This window comes from Diceros bicornis, chromosome 21, assembly GCF_020826845.1.
Source record: "Diceros bicornis minor isolate mBicDic1 chromosome 21, mDicBic1.mat.cur, whole genome shotgun sequence".
In the NCBI taxonomy this organism is placed as follows: Eukaryota; Metazoa; Chordata; class Mammalia; order Perissodactyla; family Rhinocerotidae; genus Diceros; species Diceros bicornis.
The window spans coordinates 36,442,822-36,465,211 of record NC_080760.1 but is presented as its reverse complement, the minus strand read 5'-3'; the positions used below and the strand labels follow the sequence as shown (position 1 = coordinate 36,465,211).

The window sequence follows — 22,390 nt, the reverse complement described above, 5'->3', positions numbered from 1 at the left end:
TTTTCAAATCCTTGCCTATTAAGAAAAATCTGGGTTATGTCTTATTATTAAGCTCCAACAGTGGTGGCTCTAGGGCAGGGGTAAGGGAAGATGGCTACCTGTGTGAATTTTCTTGCCAATATTTTCTAAATCAAGAGCCATCCAATAAATTATGCTGTTGGAACACATGAGAAAAGGCATTGGCAATGTCTTACTTGAGACTCAGTAACAACAAAGACATTTATCAAGGAGAAATATATTTTCTATTTATTGGAATAATTAAATAACCAAGAGTAAAATTTTAAAAACATACATAAAAATATTATTAAAAATTAAAATACAGTGAAACTATAAAACAAGTATACAATTAGAAATACATTAACTGAGCATCCTCAAAACTACATATACACAGGATATTTATAAAATTCTTTAGAGATGTAATAGCTATTTTTTGATTGAAGTTGATTTTTTAAATAACTTTCAAACTAAGGAAGGAAGTAGTAAATAAAAGCTTCACCCAATTTATAAACGTCCAAAGAGAATGATTCTGTGTTATTTCTTGCTTGTCTTTTCTAATACCCATTGAATTACCTAAGGGGAGAAAAAATGATTATGGTACATCTCTGTTGAAAACACAAGTGACAAAAAAGAACACTGTTAAAACTTCAATAGAGTATAGTAGATAATTTAAAATAAAAAATAACGTCAAAATCTTAAAACACTTTGTATCTTAAAAACACATTTTATTTTCTAACTGAAGAATGGTTTTTGCTGGACTTGAACTGCAGAGTATAGGAACTGGTCTCACCAGCTAAAAAGAAGACTTTGCTCTATTTTCTCACCTTTATTTGAAAATATTTTCAAATGGTCACTACAAAGAAATAAACCAAACTTTGAAAACAAATCAAAATGGCTTAATTTTTCTAGCCCTTTGCATTATATATTTTTCTTTCTTAAAATCATTTTCGGAGGCCAGCCCAGTGGTGTGGTGGTTGGACTTGACACACTCCATTTCGGTGGCCTGGGATTGCAGGTTTGGATCCCGGGTGCAGACATACACCACTCACCAAGCCATGCTGTGGTGGTGTTCCACATATAAAACAGGAAGGTCGGCACAGATGTTAGCTCAGGGCTACTCTTCCTCAAGCCAAAAAAAAAAAAAAAAAAAAAAAAGAGGAAGATTGGCAACAGGTGTTGGCTCAGGGCCAATCTTCCTAACCCCCTTACTCCCCCCCAAAAAATCATTTTAGAAAGTCTTGTTCACAGAGCAACCTACTAAACACTACTAAATGCTCTGCTTGCCTAAGTCTATTTTAAGTACTTGAAAGAGTGTTTTTACTACATATCTAACAGCATCATAGCTACCCTGAAATAAAATAGCAATTTAATGGAATGTAGTTTCTTAATTTATTTACCTGTACAACATTATTGTTTGCTGTTTTCTTCATTTCTTCAAATAGACCCCTTGAAGTTTTAAGATCCTAAACATAACAAAATACAGCATTTTAAAATTTGTACATTAAATTACAGAGAACAAGTCATTATTAAACAAACTTGAGATTATCCAAGATCATTCTTTAAGTATTAATGCAATTTGGGAAATATTACAAAAAATCAAAGTAATAGATTATAATTTAGCTCCATCTTGAAATATCAAAATGCTCTAACAAAAACTCATACATATATACATAAATCTTTATATACGTAAATCACTCTGATCTCCTATTCCCAATAGCACTGACCAAATCTAAGGCCCAGCCTTGACTATGAGTATCTACTAATGCTTTATTACTCAAAAAATGAATATACAGTTTGTATTTATTTTTCAGATAAAATTATCTTTTTTCTCTCTCTTCTTTTTGGCTATTTCACTGCACCACAAAGAGAAAATGACATAGGTAGGGAAACAGAAATTTCTGACTTTTAAAAAATTAATGATTTTAGGGCCGGCCCTGTGGCTTAGCAGTTAAGTGCATGCGCTCCGCTACTGGCGGCCCGGGTTTGGATCCTGGGCGCGCACTGATGCACTGCTTCTCCGGCCATGCTGAGGCTGCATCCCACATACAGCAACTAGAAGGATGTGCAACTATGACATACAACTATCTACTGGGGCTTTGGGGAAAAAAAAGGAGGAGGATTGGCAATAGATGTTAGCTCAGAGCCGGTCTTCCTCAGCAAAAAGAGGAGGATTAGCATGGATGTTAGCTCAGGGCTGATCTTCCTCACAAAGAAAAAAAAAAATTAATGATTTTATCAAATTACATTACAAAGTGAAAAAAAAAATCTAAATGTATTAAAAAACAAAGCAGTCCACTGCTGCACCTCCAAGTTATGCTCCATAGAGGCAGCCACTTTCAACTCTTTTAGCTGTTTCTCTTGTTTATACCTTCATATTTCTCAATAGCATGCTTATACTGCTACTTTGTGATTTAACAATTTTAGACAGTGACTACTGTCATCAGTTATAACGGTCGTGGATTCAGGTCTCTGAATCCTTCCACTTCCCTTTCCCTTCTCTCAACAACAGTTGCACCACGTTTTTTGATTAGTAAAGAGTCAGAGTTTGCGTTATTATATCTAGGTAAATACAGTTCAATCTTGAGCTAATATTTTGCAGTTATAATTTCTCTTTCATCTAACATTTGGTTTATCTTATAGTTAAACTACATTTGTTTAATTTTCCATGTATAAAATTCTGGGTGCCCCCCAACCCCACACCAAATGCTGTAAAAGATTGATTAAATGTACAACAAAGCTTTTTCAAACACTCAAGTATACTGGATAATCTCTCATTTCAGTTTTTTGTTTTTTAATTCTATTTTACCTTGGAAATCTTTCTCCCACAGCCTGCTCCCATTTGGTCTAAGTGCTCCCTAGGCCTGGTTCTGTTAGGACTTGTCTTCCCCAGTCTAATTAGCTTTTGTTTAATGTCTCGATTCAGTCCCTCGTTCTGGGGAACTTCATCTTCTTGCAGATTCTTCAGAAGAGTACACGAAAGACAAATTTTTTTAGCCCTTCCATGTCTGAAAGTATCTTTATGGAACCACACCTGATTGAATTCTAGACTGGGTATAAAATACTAGGTAAATCACTTTCCCTCAGAAACTGAAGATACTTTTCTACTGTCTTCTAGCGTAAATGGTACTTACAGTGGAGAAGTCCAATGCCATTCTGATTCTTGATTCTTTCCATGTAAACTACTTTCTCTCCTGGGAAGCTTTTAGGAAACATTCTCTCTGTCCCAGGGGGTGTGAAACTCCACAGTGATGTGGCTTGTTGTAGAATTGTCATTAACTAGGCTGGACAAGCTGTGTGCCCTTTCCAGGAGGAGGCTTGTGTCCATCAGTTCTGGAAAACTTTTGATGCCTGCTCTGATATCTGTTCCCCAACATTAAACCCAGCATATATGGGGTTAAAACCAAAAGCACCCCATCCCCTTCTTCTCTAGTTCTAATTACAGGTTCTTGAAGTTTCTTACAGGGAAACTGATGTCCAGAGAACATCAAGAAGCTGAAGCTCCCAGACCCCAACTCCTCGTCTTCCTGGCACCAGAATCCACCCTCCATCATGGAGGCAGACAACCAAGGACACCCACCTGCAGATTCCCTTATCTGGCCATCCCCTTCTCTGCCAGCAGCCTCACGAGGCCAAAGGCAGGCTGGTGGGAAGGCGCCAACCAGCAAGGCCACAGGCTCCCCCTCTCTACAAGCAGCCACATTCCTGGTAACCTTTAAAAATCCCTGCCTCCCATCTTTCGAGGAGAGGATTTTGAGGGCTTACTCTCATCTCCTGGCTGACGTCACCCAAAATAAACCCCTTTCCTTGCCATAACCCTGGCATTCCAGTTTTTATGTTGGTCCCTCTTGTGTGACAGGTAAAAAGAACCTGTGTTTGTGGCTGGTAACACTTTCTGTCATATTTTTGATAATTTTCTCTCCTCTAGTCTCTATTTTTGAAACTCCTCTTGTTAGCATATTGGATCTTCTGGATAAGTCCTCCATATTCTTATTCCGTGTTTAATGTTTTTATCATTTGGTTCTAATTTCTGGTAAACTTCTTAATCTCAACTGTTCAGCCTTTCTATTAAATTGATTTTTATCATATTTTTAATTTCAAGGAGCTTTCATGTTTTTGGGAAACAGCATCCTGTTCTAGTTTTACACACGCAATTATCTTTCTGAGAGAATTCTAGTTTTCATGAAGTTTCCTTCAGGCTTCTGCTCCTTCAGAGTTCCCTTCACTCCTTTATGTTTTGGTATCTCTTGTGTTAGAAGCTTTCCTCAAAAGTCTGCTGATCCTTGGCTGTTCAGTCACATTTAAAAGTGAGATACTAAAAATTTTATTGGAAGCGCTGTCTGTGCAGAGGTTGGTCACTGGTGGCATTACAAGGGAGGGTGATAAGGGGGCCAGTTGGCTTTTTCACTGCAGCCTCCAATTTTTTTTTCTCCAGACTACTTCCTGCACTGTCACAGAGGTGGGAGGAGAGAATTATGTGTAATACACCTGTAGTTAACATTGCAGGAGAAGGACGTGCAGAGCAAGTTGAAGGGTCCCCAGTTTACTTTGTAGATCTTTATTTTCTACATGGCACCTTGCCCATGCTTTCCATGATACCCAGTGTCTTCAAATCCTGAGCACCCCAAAGACTGTGTCAGCTGCACTGGTTTGATTCTCTTTGGTATTCCATTAGGCAGGTACTTAGGTTGTAACTTCTTTTACTCTGCTATACCACACTTCTGTATGCTTTTTCTTACTCAACAACGTACTGAAAACATTTCTACATTTTTTTTCTTTCCTCTTTTCTTGGTTTTTATACGTTAACGTTGTCTTTCTTGAGAGATTTTGGAGAGAAGGGGAATTGAATGCATGTGGTCATTCTGCAATTTTAACCAGAAACCCACGTATAACTGTGATTCAAGTCAGAAACTCTTAAGGCTGGAGATAATCTAACACCACCTAAGTTTCAGAAAACAGTCATGTGAGGGGCTGATCTGTCCAATGTCTTACAACTAGCTGATAATGGATCCAAAGTTAAAAACTGGGTGTTTTCATAGGCAGTCCAGTAGCTTTTTCACTATATACTAAAATTACTAATTAAAGCTTAGTATCAACTTAAGTCAGACTTGTTAGGGAAACACTGAAGATACAAGTTAAAATGTAGTTTTCTATATATGAGGACTAAAATCAAATAAATAAAAAAAAACATTTTAGCTTCAATTTTTCTATCTCCATTTAAAAATCATCTGGTAACAAGTTATAAGCTATCAGTATAGGTAATACTCAGTAAACATTTTTGTGCCAAACAGGAACATTAGAATGTGACCTTAACTTTGCCATTAGTAGAGAAGACACTGTACCTTTAGATAGAACTTCGAGATCTCAAAGAGACGCTGGCTGCAGGCAGTGAAACATTCATGAGCCTCAGTAATGCTGTGTTTCTTCAGGGTTTCAGTAACTACTTCTTTCAATATCTTGAACAGAACATAACATATGACTAAATTTCTTGGAAAAGGTACAAACATATTTCAGCTTTAGAGTTCAATTCTGTGAATTACACGGTCATGTAGCTATGTTAAAGACAGATAAGCTCATTAAGATAAAACAAGAGAGATCTGTAACATTTACACAGTCACACGTGTCACAGGATAATATCTGTTAGTAAGAGATGACTGGAGTATCTTAAGAGAGGAATTCAAATCACGAGCTGTGCATTGAAATCAGAGTGTAAAAGTTACACACAGCAGGGATATATATATGTGTATTTAGTTTTTATTATGGAAAATTTTGAACACTGAAAAGTAGAGAGAAATTTTATAACAAACCCCTATCTTGATATATCAACCAGCTTCAACAAGGATCAATTTGTGGCTAATTTTGTTTCATTTTATCCTTGCCCACTTTCCCAGTATCCTTCTTACACTGGATTATTTTAAAATTATAGATATCATTTCATTTCATTTGTAAAAGTTTTAGACATACATTTTACATGACTCAAATAAAGGATTTCTTCCCATGCAGAACTAAGACAGACAGGAAATAAATCTGTACCCGTGTGTGTTTCTGTGATCTTGATTCCTTAGTTTGTCTTAACGTTTTTGATTCATGCGTACTTTTTTGACCTGAACTGGCCTTTGTGGTGATTTTTGAAGTTTCACAGCCAAGAACTGGAACAGATGGACAGGTCATAGATAATGATCTCTCTGCCCGTGTCTTTCTGGATGTCACTGCATGATGGTGATGATTAGAAATGGCACTTGTCTGAGAAAGAAGAGAATCTGAACTTTCCGATTTCACAAGTCTATTGTGGGGAAAATATCAAAAATATAGAGTAAGTGAATCAACAATGAGGCTCATTTTCTGTCCTAAATGTTGCAACTACGTCCACTGACATATAAACCCAAGAAAAGCAAATAAAATTTCTTGCTACTACTGCCTTAAACAAGCAAACAAATCATATTATACACTTGCTCCCTTAGTTCTTCAAATGAGTGACTTAAACATAGAAGGCAATGAATAACAAACTAGAATTTCAGCTAGTAGGAAAAGCAACAAGCAATATTACTGTCGCCCTCTCCCTCAATTTAGAATTTCTCACATAAATCAACTATGGCATGCCAGGTGGTGCTATTTATAAATTCAATACTCATCTGTTAAGTACTTACACTCTCTATTACGATAATTTTGATGAAGAAACCTATACTTATTGTACCTAAGCAACTACCTGTGCAAAATAAATAACAGTGTTAAAACAAATACAAATAAAACTATAAACTAGCTCTTGTTTCAATCTTTCTAAAATGTTTAAATTTCCTTTTACAAGATAGGGTCTCATATCCTTCTACTCTGCTTACCCACAAGCCACAGTGCACTTTCTTTTCTGGAACACATATCTTTTTATTAGTCACAAGTCAGAAATAAGAAATATTATTACAAAATACAGTACCCTAAATGTCAATGGATTTGCTTTTTCGCTTTATCAGGTGTAAAAAGTACCATGAATTTGTAAAGTCCTCATGAAAATAACTTAGCTATTCCATATTAGGGAAATAGTATTCTAATATTTTTAACTGTTTAAAAAAAGATCTGAAAGTTTCACTTTAATGTATTTCATACTTTTGAAAGGTTTAAATCCAATAAGAATTTTAGGCTTGATTTAGATGCCAAAGACCTAAATTTGATTCTAAAAATATATAAATTCAATAGAAATTAGAGTGTTTATTTCATAAAGTTCTAATTTCTGCTCAAGTATTTGGGCATTTTATTAGGTAGCAAAAAAAGGTATCTAGAAAAGTTTCATATAATGTATTACTATGTAGGCTTTAAAACTATATTTTATATGAAACAAGTGATTTTAAAATGGTGCCTCATGGAACCTTTTGTTTACGGGGCCAATGCAGGCAGACAGTGGTGAGAGCAGAGGGAAGGAAGAGCTAACAGAATTGCCGTCCCCAAACACCCTCAGCAGCTCAGCTGCTTAATCTATTGGATAAGATCTCCAGTGTTCCATGGCTTCAAAATTTTACCATCCATGGTGCTAATGGATGGTATATTAGCATATAAAGCAAGAAACAGTGTGTTTTTCCAAAATCATTTCTTTTTATAACTTATAAGCATAATCGTCAACTGTTCACAATAAAAACAAAATTCCTGGTATGAAGGAATTAATCTAAATTCTATGCAGAAAGCAACTTAAAAATATGAAAGACTAATATGAAGAAAAAAATTACCCTAAGGACTATAATACTTTTTGTTTGGATACTATCTTTATGCACTTAATGCACTTTATGCACTCACCTTTTTTTGGGATAAAGGCAAGTCAGATCTTTTGATCTCCTTTTCAGCCGGGATGCTTTGGTCTGGAGTTCACTTTGTAAAGCTTCTCCGTCAGGGACACTTCCAGGCTCTGATAAAACTGCAGGCGATGGAAGAGGGCTCAACACAGTCGGTACTGGAAAACTTTCTCTGGTGCAGGTAGTTTGAGTTTCATAACGAATAAGACGAGACTGAAGTTCAGAAAATCCTCCATCTCTTTCCAGTGCTTTTCGGTCATCCAAGCAATATCTAAACAAGAGAAAGTTCATGAAAATCAAAGCCTCCACGACAGTAATGGGCTTTTCCCTACCAATTAAGAAATAGCAAAATATTTACTTAAAAAGTTCTTCCTTAACTTTCTAATAATTGTTGGAAGGTTGAGTGAGTGGCTGACTTTCCTCACAATTCCAGTTTTTTCTAGCTTGCTGGATGACATGGCCAAAGATTAAAAAATTCGAAGTACAATCTGATTCCTCTTTGACTGTTTCTGGGCAATAGATTAAGTTAATCCTCTGGCTTATTTTCAAAATAATACAGTTGCTGTTTTAATACTTTTTAAATCTCTACCAACCTCTGACTCCTCGGCATGGCTGGTATGTAACAACGTGAAATGCTGACTTCTGTTAGAAAGGGCAAGTTTATTTTCAACACAAAGATTAAAAGGGTATAAAAGCATTCTAAACTGGCTCACCAAACACAGCTCAGAACATTTTGACTTTTTCTTTGAAACTCACTTCCCATCTTATTGACTGACGGACAGATTTTCCTTCAAACACTTTGGCTGTCTCTGTGCATCTGGTTTCTAGCTAAATCTGATTCAAGGAATCAATGCAGTGTTAGCTCGGTGAATGCTTCTGGACTTAAAGAAATCCTATGTTGTTAAGTACAACAAATAAGCATATCAGGAAAATTACCTATGAGATGTGCGACTCTAAAAAACTCTTTACTTTCTGCCCTTCTACAGCTGCATCAAGGAAACACAAATGGTTTCATATATGTGACGGTAGGACTACAAAAATTAAACTCTTTCTCTGTTATCTGTCCTCCTCACTTGTAAAATTCTAAGATGCTCCCTAGAATCTGAACTTTGAGTCCATAAGCTGTTAGTTCATCTCCCAAGGAGTATACTGTTACCCTAACATTTGATTGCCTAATGGAGGTTTAAAGGACTTTCTTTTTCCTTTGTGACACTTATGTATTTGATTTCCAAGAGTAGCGACTAGGGAGCCAGGCTCCCTGGATTTAAATCTGCTCTACCACTGATTAGCTGTGTGAACTTGGCCAACCTACTTAACTTGATCTACGCTTCTGTTGCTTCATCTGCAAAATGAGATTTATAGCAGTTATCTCAAAGAGCTACTGTGAAGATTCCTTGAATGAGTAACATGTAAGCACTTAGAACCAGTTCCTGGAACATGCAAGCAAAATAATATTATCAGCAGCAGCAGCAGCAGCAGGTTTATTTTCCACCACAGTAAATGTTATAGTATGCTGATAATATATAGCACAGTAAGGATTTAGATCCAGGTTGGTGACTTCAGAGCCTGACTTTAACCAATTTAGTAGACTATCTCTCAACGTAAAGTGTAAGGATCATCTTACTCAGGGATCAACCTATGCCTGAACATTAGAATTATCTGAAGAAGATTTTACAAAAACTGATGCCTGGTCTACATACATGCCCAGAGTTTCCGATTCAATTGGTCTGGGGTGATACTCAGTCATGGACTGTTTTTTCTTTAAAAAGCTGTTTAGGTGATGCTAAAGCGTAACTAGGACTGAAAAATCCCTGTTCTAACCCAACGGTTTAATTTAACAGGGGAGAAAACTGAGCTCCTAAATCAGAATGCTAACTGGTGGCAGAACAGAGACTAGAACTCAGGTCTCTCAATTCTCTGTCTAACATTCTTTCTCTAGTCTTTTGTTTAATAAAATAGATTTCATTAAAAATGAGCAGCAACCCTAAGGATTACTGATGAATCCTACTCTACCCTGGGCAACTGATAGAATCTAGAATAAAATTAAGAACCATGAATGTTAAGAAAGGTACTAGGCAAGAGGCAATGTAATGCCTGATGAGCCTACAGGAAATTTTTGAGAGAAAAGATGTATATTTTGACTCCAAATGAAGGTTCTTTTTCTACTCTAATTTTGATTCTAAGATGCATATTTTTTCCTTCCCGTTTTAACACTTCTTGATCATAGCTGTTCATAATATCATCCCTTCAACTGAATTATGTGCACTGACTTTGCCATTCAAAATGCCTTCAAAATGATTATACTATGAATTGGCATCGAACAAAAAGTTACTTCGTAAATAAGAAAGGAACAGAAACAGAGTAGCATGGTGTATATTTGACATTAGTGAAGTAAATATTCACTTTTGGATGAATGACTACAGTTCCATATTTTTTTGTGAAAAAATAAACAAATGCTTTATGCATCCAAAGGAAAAAAATACCTATAAGAAGATGAAGCTATTTTTGTTTTGTAAATACAAAATAGGCAAGATATTGCCTATCACACACCAAGCAATGCCAATGAAGGCAGGAGAAACTGCCAAATCTCTTGGAATAGATGAAAGAAATTTTAAAGCAACAAGAGGCTGGTGTGACCAACCAATTGTCACAGTTTGACAGCAGAGTTTAATTTGTTGTTAAAGAAAACAGTGCATCTTACAATCAACAGTATCTTATACTCCAGGATAGGATAGATAACTGAAAAACAAAATAAACAAACTGGCCAACAACAGATATATTTCATCTTGCCTTAAGAAACATTGATTTGCACTTGAGCAGTTTATATGTTTTTTCCAAATATTCCTTATGTCAGAGTAGAGGAATTGCTCAAGGATTCTAAAGGCTTACAGCAACACAAGAAGAGAGAACGTTCTTTGCAGTTTCATATTTGCTTTAAAATTTCACTTGACTTTTGTTTCTACTCCACAACGCATGTTTAACATAAATAGGCCCCCACACTATACACCCAAATGTTGAAAAAAGCATGTTTCTGGATTCACCATGCTCACCTCCTACAACTTCCTTAGTTCAGTCTCAATGCTGCCAGCTTAATGAGCATAAATTCACAGTACAGAAAACTGACTCAGAGCTAGATTTGTTTATTTGTCTATGGGGGTAGGTAGGTAGTAGAGGAGAAGAGAACTATTGCTTTATAATAGAATCTCATAAAATTATATGTGTATAAAACAATAAATTAAGTTCTGTCTAGATTTAGCCCCATCAAGAAACAGTGCTCAAATAACTCAATTTAATATTTTGATAAATGATCATGAAGAATATATCTTTTACAAATTCTATAAATTTATACGTACCATTAAAAAGTTTTCTAAAGCAAACTAAAAAAAACAGAAGAAAAAAGTAGGGAGATAAGACTTTGACCAAAATTAAACTATAGTATTTTGGGAAAAATAACCAAAAATATGGTTATATGATAGATACTTCAGTCATGAGTTAAAATGGAATTATTATAGCGAATTCCATTCAAATCAGTGCTTCTGTAAGTTTGTAGGGCTGAAGAGGAGAAAAACGTGTCTCATGGGGTCAATATTTTGGCCACGTAGCAAAGAAGATGTTAATACTACTACATTTTCTGAATAGAGTAGAATATTGTTGATCATAATAATATAAACACTGTCTACTGGTTTCAACTTTCAGATTCAGGTTATATGCAAAATACCTTAAAATGTTGTTATGTTCTACTAACAGATTAGGAGGCCCCAAAATTCTTATCAAACAAAATGAGAGACAATACTCCTCTATAGCTGATGGAATAATAAATAGAAGTTTAGACACATTATTTGAAAACATGAAAATAAACAGCAGAAAACTCAAAGTGAGAAGAATGGGAACCAAGTCCTCATATTTCATAGTAGAGTCAATAATATTTTATATAGAGATATTAATAAATATTGATAGAAGGATATTCTTTAGATGAAGAGAAGTAACCATCAGAGAAACTAAAATCAAACAAATAAAACCCTTGTTTCTAAAAACTGAGACTGGAGGTAAGGATAAATAAGAAAAGGAATTGTTGGTTTTTATTATAAGCTTTTCTGTAATGTATAATTTCTAGGTCTTTAATAAAAATCAAACTGAGGGGAGAAAACAGAAATATACATCCTATTAATCAAATTTTTATATACTAGAAAAAAGAAGCTCCCACTTAAATTGGATTAAGGCAAATTTAGTACAAACAAAAAATCAAATTTGTAATCATTGCACAAAAAGGGTATATAGCTAAAAAAATGAATAGTTTAAACAAAAGGTTTAGCTAAATTCAAGGCCATTTGAGAAACATACCTAACTTTTTCATGTTAAAGAGAAAATAATAATCCTGTCAAAACATCAGAAGTGAAAAGCGTGAACAAGTGGCATTTCTTATCTTTTTATGATTCAGTAGTTATCTCTGAGTTCTCTGTTGTTAACAAAATAATTTAAAATTCTTATCTGAACCACTTAAGATTTAAATTAGCATTTCATATAGGACTTTTTTCAGAAATGATTCACTGGTGGATGTTGTAGTTCCTATTTGCTCAAGTTCTTATTTCAACTGTTTCTTCCACACTCAGACAGACAGAAGTTGTTGTATCAGTATGTTGCTCCTTGTTATTGTTGAATAGTATTGCTTTGTATACACAGACAAGTTTATTCATTATTCTTCTATTGATGTACACCTAGGCTGTTTCCAGTTTGGGGCTGTTATGAATAAAACTGCTCTGTACATTCTTGTACAAGTCTTTTTGTGGAGTTAGGTTTTCATTTCTGTTAGGCCAATACCTAGTATTGGAACTGCAGAGCCATAGGGTCTTAGTATGTTTAGTTTTATAAGAACCTGCGAGATCCTTTTCTGAAATAGATATATCATTTTATACTCCCACCAACAAGGTACAACATTGTACCTTGTACTCTGATTGTTCCACATACTTGCCAATATTTATTAGTCTTTTTAATTTTAGCCATTCTGGTAGCAGCACAGAATTTTATTTTATGGATGTACTATAATTTATTTAACCAAGCCCCTAAAGTTGACATTATTTCCCTGTTTTCTATTTTTAAATAACAGTAAAAAATACCCTTGCATAATAACTCTCACTGTACATCATTCATTTTTTTCATTAAGCTAAATTAATCAGATGTTATAAATATTGCAAGCTTTTTCCATTCTATATTTCTTGCTAAGATTACTTTAATATTTTCTGGGTTTACTTGCTAGTTTGAATGGGATCCTTTCCATTGTATTTAAAATTGGAAATGGATGGTTTAGAGGAAAACTATGCTTTTTATATGTACTTTATCACTGCACACTTTACAAATCCTCCTACTACTTCTAATAGTCTTTCAGGTCTCTTCTCTGCAAAACAAAAAATAAACAAAAACCTCTTTTTGTCTCCTTTTCAATATATATAACTCAAACTCTTCAGGTTTCCTTATTTTAATTCACTGGCTAGAACATACAGAACAATGGCTTAAAAGAAAAGTGATTTTCTTGCACCTGACTTGAATGGGAGTTTAATTTTGATCCTTGAAAATAAAGTAACTGAATATTTTGCCTCTAGTGTCAAACTTTATAGAAATATTCTTTAAATGAAATAAATCTTATTTAAACATAGCAAGGAACCTAAGCATTCCTAGAATGACTTGTTGGGTGTCCTTCTGTACTTTCTCAATTGCACAACCATCCACCCAATGTGCCTAAGCTAGAAACACTGAAGAAATTCTTACCTCCTTCTTTCTCATCCCCAACATCTAATTGGGTTCTCAAGTTCTTTAGATAGGTCTTAAGTTTGTATTCTCCTTGCTATTTTCACTGTCTTCAAAGTATTTTAGTCCTTCAACATGTCTTGCTTGAAATATTTCAACTCAGTTTATCAAAAGACAATGAGATTTCTTTCAATGGCACAAACCCAAACATATAATTTCATGCTTTAAAAATAAACGTTTTTGGGGGCCGGCCCGGTGGCGCAAGCGGTTAAGTGCGCGCGCTCCGCTGCGGCGGCCCAGGGTTCGCTGGTCGGATCCTGGGCGCGCACCGACACACTGCTTGGCAAGCCATGCTGTGGCGGCGTCCCATATAAAGTGGAGGAAGATGGGCACAGATGTTAGCCCAGGGCCGTCTTCCTCAGCAAAAAAAGAGAGGATTGGCAGATGTCAGCACAGGGCTGATCTCCTCACACACACAAAAAAATAAAAAAAAAAAAAAAAAAATAAACGTTTTTGGGCCGGCCCGGTTAAGTGCTCGCACTCCCTTACTGGCGGCCCGGGTTCGGATCCCGGGCACGCACTGACGCACCGCTTCTCCGGCCATGCGGAGGCTGCGTCCCACATAAAGCAACTAGAAGGATGTGCAACTATGACATACAACTGTCTGCTGGGGCTTTGGGGGAAAAAAAAAGGAGGAGGATTGGCAATAGATGTTAGCTCAGAGCCAGTCTTCCTCAGCAAAAAAGAGGAGGATTAGCACAGATGTTAGCTCAGGGCTGATCTTCCTCACAAAAAAAAATTAAAATAAAAATAAAAAATAAACGTTTTTTACTGCCTCAAAAATAAAGATCAATTTTCCTGCCATGTCAACAATGATCTTCATGACTTCATGATTTGCTCACATTATAGTACAATATACTTACTACTCTTATTCAGAAACAAAAACGCTATTTCCTCTTCCTAGAATCTGTACCTCTGTATCTCGTTCCTCCCCAGATATTCCCTTTTTTGCCAGGTAAACTCCTATTCACTCTTTCAAACGTAGTTCAGATGTCTTCTTTGAAATTCTCTCAAATAGTTCCTAGAATTTATTTGCTCCGTCCACTGAGCAACGTTATCCGTATTCTAACACTATTTATATTCTACTAACATCATGTGTTTCTTTCTTTCTCCTCTATTAGAGTACGGTTGTCCTTCGGTATCTGCAGGGGATTGGTTCCAGGATCCCCGCAGATACTAAAATCCGAGGATGCTCAAGTCCTTTACACAAAATGGCGTAATATTAGCATATAAACTATACACATCCTCCCATATATTTTAAATCATCTCCACATTCCTTACAATATCTAATACAATTTAAATGCTATTATATAGTTGTATTGTATTGTTTGGGGAATAATGACAAGAAAAAAAGTCTGCATATATTCAGTACAGACACAACCATCAGGGGTCTCTCCATCCAGTTGGCTGGATCTGTGGATGCAGACCTGTGGATACGGAGGGCCGATTGTGTATGTATGCTTCTTAAGGGCAGAAATAGTTGTCTTTCAGTCTTTTGTATCTTTAACCCCTGAGTGAAAAACTGTCAGAAAGTATTTTTAAAGTTTGTATAAAATAAAGATTAAGTTTACAAGCCAATCAAAATAGAATGTTTCTGTTGTTCACTGATAAGGTTGTTTCTTAAAGATTAAGGTAAAATCAAGTCCTTTCCTATTTCCATTTATGGAAAATCAATGTAAAGTAATGTTTTTCTTCAAGAATGGGAAACATTTTGCCAAAGGAATCACTAAGGTCTTGAAAATTTATTGTAAGGTATATTATTTATAACATTTATTTCTTATCTTTGTAAAAATGGTAGATGTGCACATGACCTCAGAAACTGCTAATACCTTTAAGCAAGAGAATCCTTTGAAATTTTATTCACACTAGTCAATTAAAATTCTATAAAAATGTACACATAATTAACATGTTACAAATGGGAACACATTTCACCTAATAGTTTCTGAGCAAGTACAACGTAACTAGTGACCAGGGAATAGTAATGTGACCAGTAGTATAAATACACATTTATAACACAGCGACCAAAATAATTTTGATTAAAATATCTAGTAACTAATAATAGGATGTTAAAAGCTGTAAAACTGATTAATCATCAAATAACTTTTTTTTTTTCCCAATAGAAGACAAATTATTTGAGTACGTGATACTTTGTTTTTTGAGGTTTTTTGACATACTTTCTCTTTGGCTCCATATCTCAATTTATATCATTTTATTACAGTCACTCTTCACACTCACATAAGATAAGCTACATCGACAACACGCAGAAGAGTAAAGTGTAAATAAAAAACTTACTCAATTCCATGATAATGACATACTGAGGCTTTTTCAAAAGGTAAAACCCGAAGTTTCCGAGGACTAAGTTCTGGTGTCAGAACAAAAGTCTTTTCCCTGAAAACAAAAAGGTTTTCGTTTGTATTTAAAGTTTATTTACTGACAAAGAGAAAGTTCAAGAGAGTATGTAAAGACGGAAATCCTGACTTCCTCCTCTATAATTGAATCTTATATGGGATACAAATCAGATGACATCAGAAACCCTAAGAAGGAAATTGAGCAGGGTTAGGCCTGTGGGTTTGTCACTTACATTTTCTGTGCCTCCAGTTTCTGAAGCTATGATGTTACTTATTTCACAATACTATTCAGAGAAATGGATAAATCAAGAATGGAAAACGATTTGTAGTGGAAATTCAAGAAGCAGCCTTATTCCTCAAGGATTTTTTTTTTTTTTTTTTTGGTGTAGTGAACTAATGTTTATGCATTTAGTTAAATTCTTTTTCGCAGCGGAATAATTAAAGTCAACACAAATCTTTGGTAATAAAAGAAGTATTTACTTCCTACTATAACACACGGAGGACCCAGATCTTTCTTTACTGGGTAATGTAGTCACCTTGACATTGACTTTAAGAGTCAGCAACCTTTTAAATATTAGAGGGTATAGACACTAACTACTAACTTCAGTTCTTCTGTGGTAGGTTTTCAATCAGCAGGTATGTTAGAACTAATCATATGGTGAGCTTACATAAAATATTCATGCCCAGACCTGCAGGGGTATGTCAAAATTTCAGGAAGAAGGTCACAGCAATTAGGTTAAGCTCTCCTGGTTATTCTAATAGGTGCCCTCCTTCTCTCCCTGCATTGGGAGGCACTGTTCTAACATACTGGATTCTATTCCTGAAGCTCAGAACAAGTTAGATGGGAAGGTGAGAATTATGCAACAGTGGTCTTTCACAATTAACAGGCAGAATGAAATACCAGAGACTTGAATTCAGAGGACTCAGAAAACGTATATAGAAAGGCAAGCAGATAGTAGAGTACCAAGAATAAATTTGCTATCACATTTTTTCCCCTATGGCATTAGTAATGAAAACTGCCCATTTGCCACTGAAATTATCTAGGGTACTATGATAAGCATTTGAAATTATGACATTAAAATGTAATATATGCTAAATAGTGAATCCTAAAAAAAAGAATTTATATTCTAATGCATCCACTTAAAGTGTTCCATAAAAACTAACACTAATAAATTGCAATGACCCCAGTATTTTGATGACTGACTATTAAAGTGAGTAATTTTATAACACAGAACTCTTAGGTACCTAGCATTTCACTTCTTTCCTTTACCATGTTGTCTTCCATTTCTTATTTCAAGCCCTCTCAGCAACCTTATCTATTTTTAATTTTACTTACACTTTGTTCTTTCTAAAAGAAATATTTTAATAAACACGTGTTTTGTCAATATTTAATATTTCTTTGGTATATGCATAATAGTCACGCCTACACTTTGCTTAATTTAATACAGCATTTCGGATGGCTCCTTGCATAGGTAGATACTGAATAAGAGTCCACAGGTTCTTGATTCATTGCCATTCTTTAACTTTAATGTTAATAGAAGATATATTTGATAATGATGCAGTTCTTTACTAACTTCAAGGAATTATATCAAACTTTCCTAAATATTTCACCTGTAAACTACAAAAAGAATTAAATACATCTCCTCTATAACATTGCATCTAGAAAGATGTTCTGGTCAAAAAGAGTACAACCTACATAAAATTCAGTTTTGGTAAATTCATCTGACTCTGCCAGTTCATGCTAAATGATGTGGAAGGATAATAATCCAAAACGAAACACATGAAAATGTGTGTATACTTCTTCACTTTCTTGATTCCCACAAAAAAGGGTATCAATCTCTCAAAGCTGAGAAGAGGAAAATTATTCCAAAATTACACAATTTTTGGTGTCATTAAGATCATCAAGTCACTAAGACCCAGAGTTATTAAGATCCTCAAGTTCTCAAAGTTGCTCCCTATCTCTCTCTCTCTAGTGAACTCGCACATGAAGGCAAAATGCTCTATCATTATTTTTGAGATATAACTACCTTCAAATAAATCCTTCCCAAAATTTACCTTTAAAATCAATATTTGCCAAAACAAGCTTTGTAAAAGTGATCAAAATGATCTACAGTTTTTAAGGTCCTTTGGAAGGTTTTCAAAATAATGTATTAACGATTGAAAAGAAATTAGGGTAGTGAGTAATTATTCAAATCTCACAAGTATTTAATGTCACAATTTTTTTTCTTTTGTGAAGAAGATCAGCTCTGAGCTAAGATCCATGCCAATCCTCCTCTTGTTTTGCTGAGGAAGATTGGCCCTGAGCTAACACCCGTGCTGATATTCCTCCACTTTATGTGGGACGCCGCCACAGCATGGCCTGACAAGCGGTACATCGGTGCGCACCCGGGATCCGGGCCCGGGCCACCAGCAGCGAGCGCTGGTGCTTAACCGCTGGGCCACCGGGCCGGCCCCTTTGATGTCACAATTTTACCTATAATTAAGTCAACTTCAGCAACATCCAGTATTTATGAACTAGTAACAGTGGAAGTTGTCTTGTAAGTCAAATTAGTTGTAAATTATTCATGTAGACACTGAGTTCGAACTTGGTAACGTTATAGTTTCGAAAGCATTTTTATTTTACTTTCCCTTTCTCTTCAGGTGAAAGGCTGAGCTTTCTGCTGCTATTAGGCATGACCAACGATGTCACGACCAGAAGTGGCAAAATCAAAACTAGACAGTAACACAGAAAAGAGAATTAAAAAAATTTGCAAGTCAAATTATAATTTTTTCTTAAAAAGTATTGTCCTTTATATACAAAGTAGAAGCTACTGACTTCTATAGGGAATATGCTGAGGTTGCTTTTATTATCCCGATTTCCTTTATATTCAATACCACAAAACAGCAGGACACTTGGCTAAGGTAAAACGTGAAGACTAAGGCCAAATGATAAACATTGGGATTAAACTTGTGAATTCTGCCTAAGCAGCACAGGGCTTCAATTAACTGGGGAAATGAGATGCAATGTGTTTTAAAAATGATTTTTAAAAAATTAATTGGAAATTATAAGTTGATAACATACCCCTTTTGAATCTGTAAAGGTTGAAGATCTCCAACTGGTAATCCATCTGAGGTAAAGAATTTCAGCAATTCTTTAGCATCCAATAATGTGATGGAATCCCGTGGACCGTCTTTATGGCCCAGCAACTGTTCAGATGAAGGAGGTAATGAACCAGTTCTGGGAAAACAATGTTATGTACATTTATTAAAAGTGGATTAGAATTTACCATAGTCAGGAAAAGCTGATAGGAGCAGAAACCAGAAAAATACACAAAGAAAATTGAAATACACATTTAGAAAAAAAAATAAAGTAAAATCTTTGCAAATCATTTAGTATCAAAGTATATTTTTAAAAATCTGTAGGTCAGAGTGAAACCTGCAGTTACCATGTCAACAATGCTACTACTTAACTAAGATAAACATAATTATATTCTTTATAAATGATGGCATGATTAATTATTTAGTAGTGTGAAGTTATCAATTCTATAAAATTTAAATCTAAACTCTGGTATGTTCTGAAATCCCATGATACTGTAAATTTTGAGGGCAGAGATTGAATGTTCCAATTTTCTACAAACTTGAAAGATTAGCTGAAGCACAACCATGAAATGAGACAGTAATCAGAAATCTCCCCAAAGTCTCTTCTAGCCATGATTACGACATTACGAATAAGCACACGGAATCATTATTACACCTGAAATATATGCAGGATTTTATACTTTTCAAACTACTTTACATACAATATATTCTTAATCCTCACAAATTTCCTTGAAAAAGACAGAATAGGTCTTATCTCAAAACGACATTAACATCTGAAAGTAAGTACTTTGTAAAGTGAAAATCAGCATACCAAACCTAAAAAACAATCATTATTCCTATTTTTCAGATAAAGATTCTAACACACAATAGTTTGTATTACAGACCCAGGGTGAGACAACTGTTTAAAATGAGAGAGTCAGAACTAGACTGACTCTGAATTAGATACTATTTCTACCTATCATTCTATAAACCCAAAAAGCTCACTGAAAGTTTTAGAAACTGGAAAATAGTTCCAGAGAATACTAAAGGTTTCATCAAGCACTGAGTCACAGATCACGCTATTCCTCTTTCAGCAAAGCATAAATAAAGTCTTCCAATACCTGCACAGAAAATTCATTTCCTGACTTAATATTAATTTAACTATTTCCTGATTATTTTATTACTCAAATCAAGCATTTTTACCAGAAATTATATGATTAAAATATTGACATTACGGTTTTAGACTTATTTTATTTCTATACATTAAAGATCAATAACATACCGACAGTGCCCCTTTCCCCTTCCTATTTCCTTTACCTTTAAATTGAAATTATAAATCTAATAAAAATAGTCAAACAAGGAATACTCAAATATTTTGTCTGAACTTTATACTCCAGGAGGGCAGGAACTATATGATGAGTTTAATTTAACTTCTATATAGCTCTTCTCTAATAGTGACTCACAAAGGTTTCTTAATGAATATTACTCTCAGTCATTTTACAGGCTAGATGCAATGCGGAAAAGTATAATCTGCATCTATATAGAACCCTGGACACAGGATATCAAAGCAACTTAAAAGCCCGGTTTATGATAAAATATAGTACCAAGATATGTCTTAGGTTAAAAAATAAAATAACACTTTATTTTGTTCAGTGTATTAAATCTTACAGAGTATTTTTTCATACATTATCTCATTAAATTTTCACAACTTTGTAGTAGAAATGGGATTGTTATCCCCATCTTAAAGATGAGACAACAAAGTCACACAACAGGTGACTGACTTTCTCTAAAACCAAACTCTTATGACTCCTGAATTTCACTATGTAATGGTCCCTTATTCTCCAGTGAAATCTGTTTAACAAAACAATTTCTGAAAATATGCAACATAACTTTTGTCCCCAACCAAGAAATTGATGGTATTTCCCCATATTTTGAGATGTCCACAAGTATTTACTGAGCATTTACTTTGTAAATATCAATGTGAGGTACTGAAAAGAGTTCACTGATGATAATTTATAGACTCATAATCACTGCTCATAATTTAGTGTGTAGGTGTGACTTGAAGTAGGAGAAAGGAGGTGAGAAGAATAAAAGGAGATAAATAAACCAGCATAGAATGAGGTAGAAAAGGTACAATAAAATAAGTTTCATGAAAAAAGAAATAACGTAGCCCTTGGGTGTTTAAAGAAGGAAGATAAAATTGAGCTGTAGCATTTATAAAAGGCTTAAGGAAAAGGTGATATTTGACCTAGACTTAAATGACAAACAAGCTTCTTGTTCAAGATGGTGAACTAAAGATACATATTAACCTCTCCACTCAAACAAACTGAAATCACCGTGTCGAAGTACTGGACATTAAATTCAAAAGAGGGCTGAAAAAAGGAAGAAGGAAAACGATGGACCAAAGAGTTCAATGAATTTCAAAAAGGGATAAACTAGGGCAAGCGCCTCAATGAGAATTAGGGAGAAACCTATAAGGAAGGTAGAATCTGCTTTCTTCCCATCCCACAAAGCTACAGAGAGACTCTAAACGGGCTCAGAGAGTGGCAATAGGCAGAAATCGGGAAATATATTTTAAGAACCCTACCAGAAAGTTAAGTACCACTCTCCCACACCTCACTAACCCTCAGGCTTTTATCTCCACGTTAAAAACAGAATCTGCTCTCTGAAGATCTAGAACTATATGCCTGTCCCAGTGTCAGTGATGATGCCCCCAGAAGAAACCATCCTTATTTTAGGGTTGGGTGAAGTTGACCAAGGCTGCCTACATTCCGATATCCCCAGATGGCCTAAAGTGCAGCCTGCCAGGCATGCTCTACCTGCATCTCCCCCCCTCCCAACATTAATTGAGGTGAGAGCAGGTGGGGAACAGGACTGCACATATAGACAGAAAACATATGCTAACTATCTGCATAAAGAAGCTTAGTACTAAATTCTTAGCTATGAACAATCAAGGGCCACTGGACACAGGAGAAAAATGACACCTAAGAGAAAAATATCAGAGGAACAAACAAAACAGATCCAAAGGATAATGAGATCATTCAAGGAACATATAAAACAAGTTAAAAGAAAATTCCATTTAATAACCTTACAGTATCTTCTCAATTCTCATTACTAATATAAGAAGAACAGGTTGCTGTGAAAAAAATAGGGTAGACAACAAAAAAGAATTATTAGGAATTTAAAATATGACTACAAAAAAATTTAACAGAACAGACGAAAGCAAAGGTCAAGGACATATCCCAGAACAGAGCAGAAAAGACAAAGAGATGGATTCTCGAGAGAAAATTCACATTTGAATGAAAAATCAATCCAGGATGTTTAACATTAGTTAAAACAGATATTGCAGAAAGAGAAGAAAGAAAAAAAAGAAAATGGAAGGAAGAATATCATCAAAAAAACAATAGAAGAATA

At 35.0% G+C, this 22,390-nt stretch overlaps 1 protein-coding gene across 1 annotated transcript in view; it reads right to left on the bottom strand.

Annotated features, from left to right (window-relative positions):
• Nucleotides 1-225: 225 nt before the first annotated feature.
• MTBP (MDM2 binding protein) overlaps nucleotides 226-22,390 on the bottom strand; it is a 74,133-nt gene continuing 51,968 nt past the window's right edge. The window contains exons 16-22 of the mRNA XM_058564866.1: nucleotides 18,981-19,136; nucleotides 15,864-15,959; nucleotides 7,774-8,040; nucleotides 6,028-6,277; nucleotides 5,337-5,450; nucleotides 1,395-1,460; nucleotides 226-570 (exon numbers count right to left, since the gene is read on the bottom strand). Of these exons, the coding sequence (XP_058420849.1) occupies nucleotides 532-570; nucleotides 1,395-1,460; nucleotides 5,337-5,450; nucleotides 6,028-6,277; nucleotides 7,774-8,040; nucleotides 15,864-15,959; nucleotides 18,981-19,136 (988 nt within the window). The 3' untranslated portion in view covers nucleotides 226-531. The remainder of the gene's footprint in view (nucleotides 571-1,394; nucleotides 1,461-5,336; nucleotides 5,451-6,027; nucleotides 6,278-7,773; nucleotides 8,041-15,863; nucleotides 15,960-18,980; nucleotides 19,137-22,390) is intronic.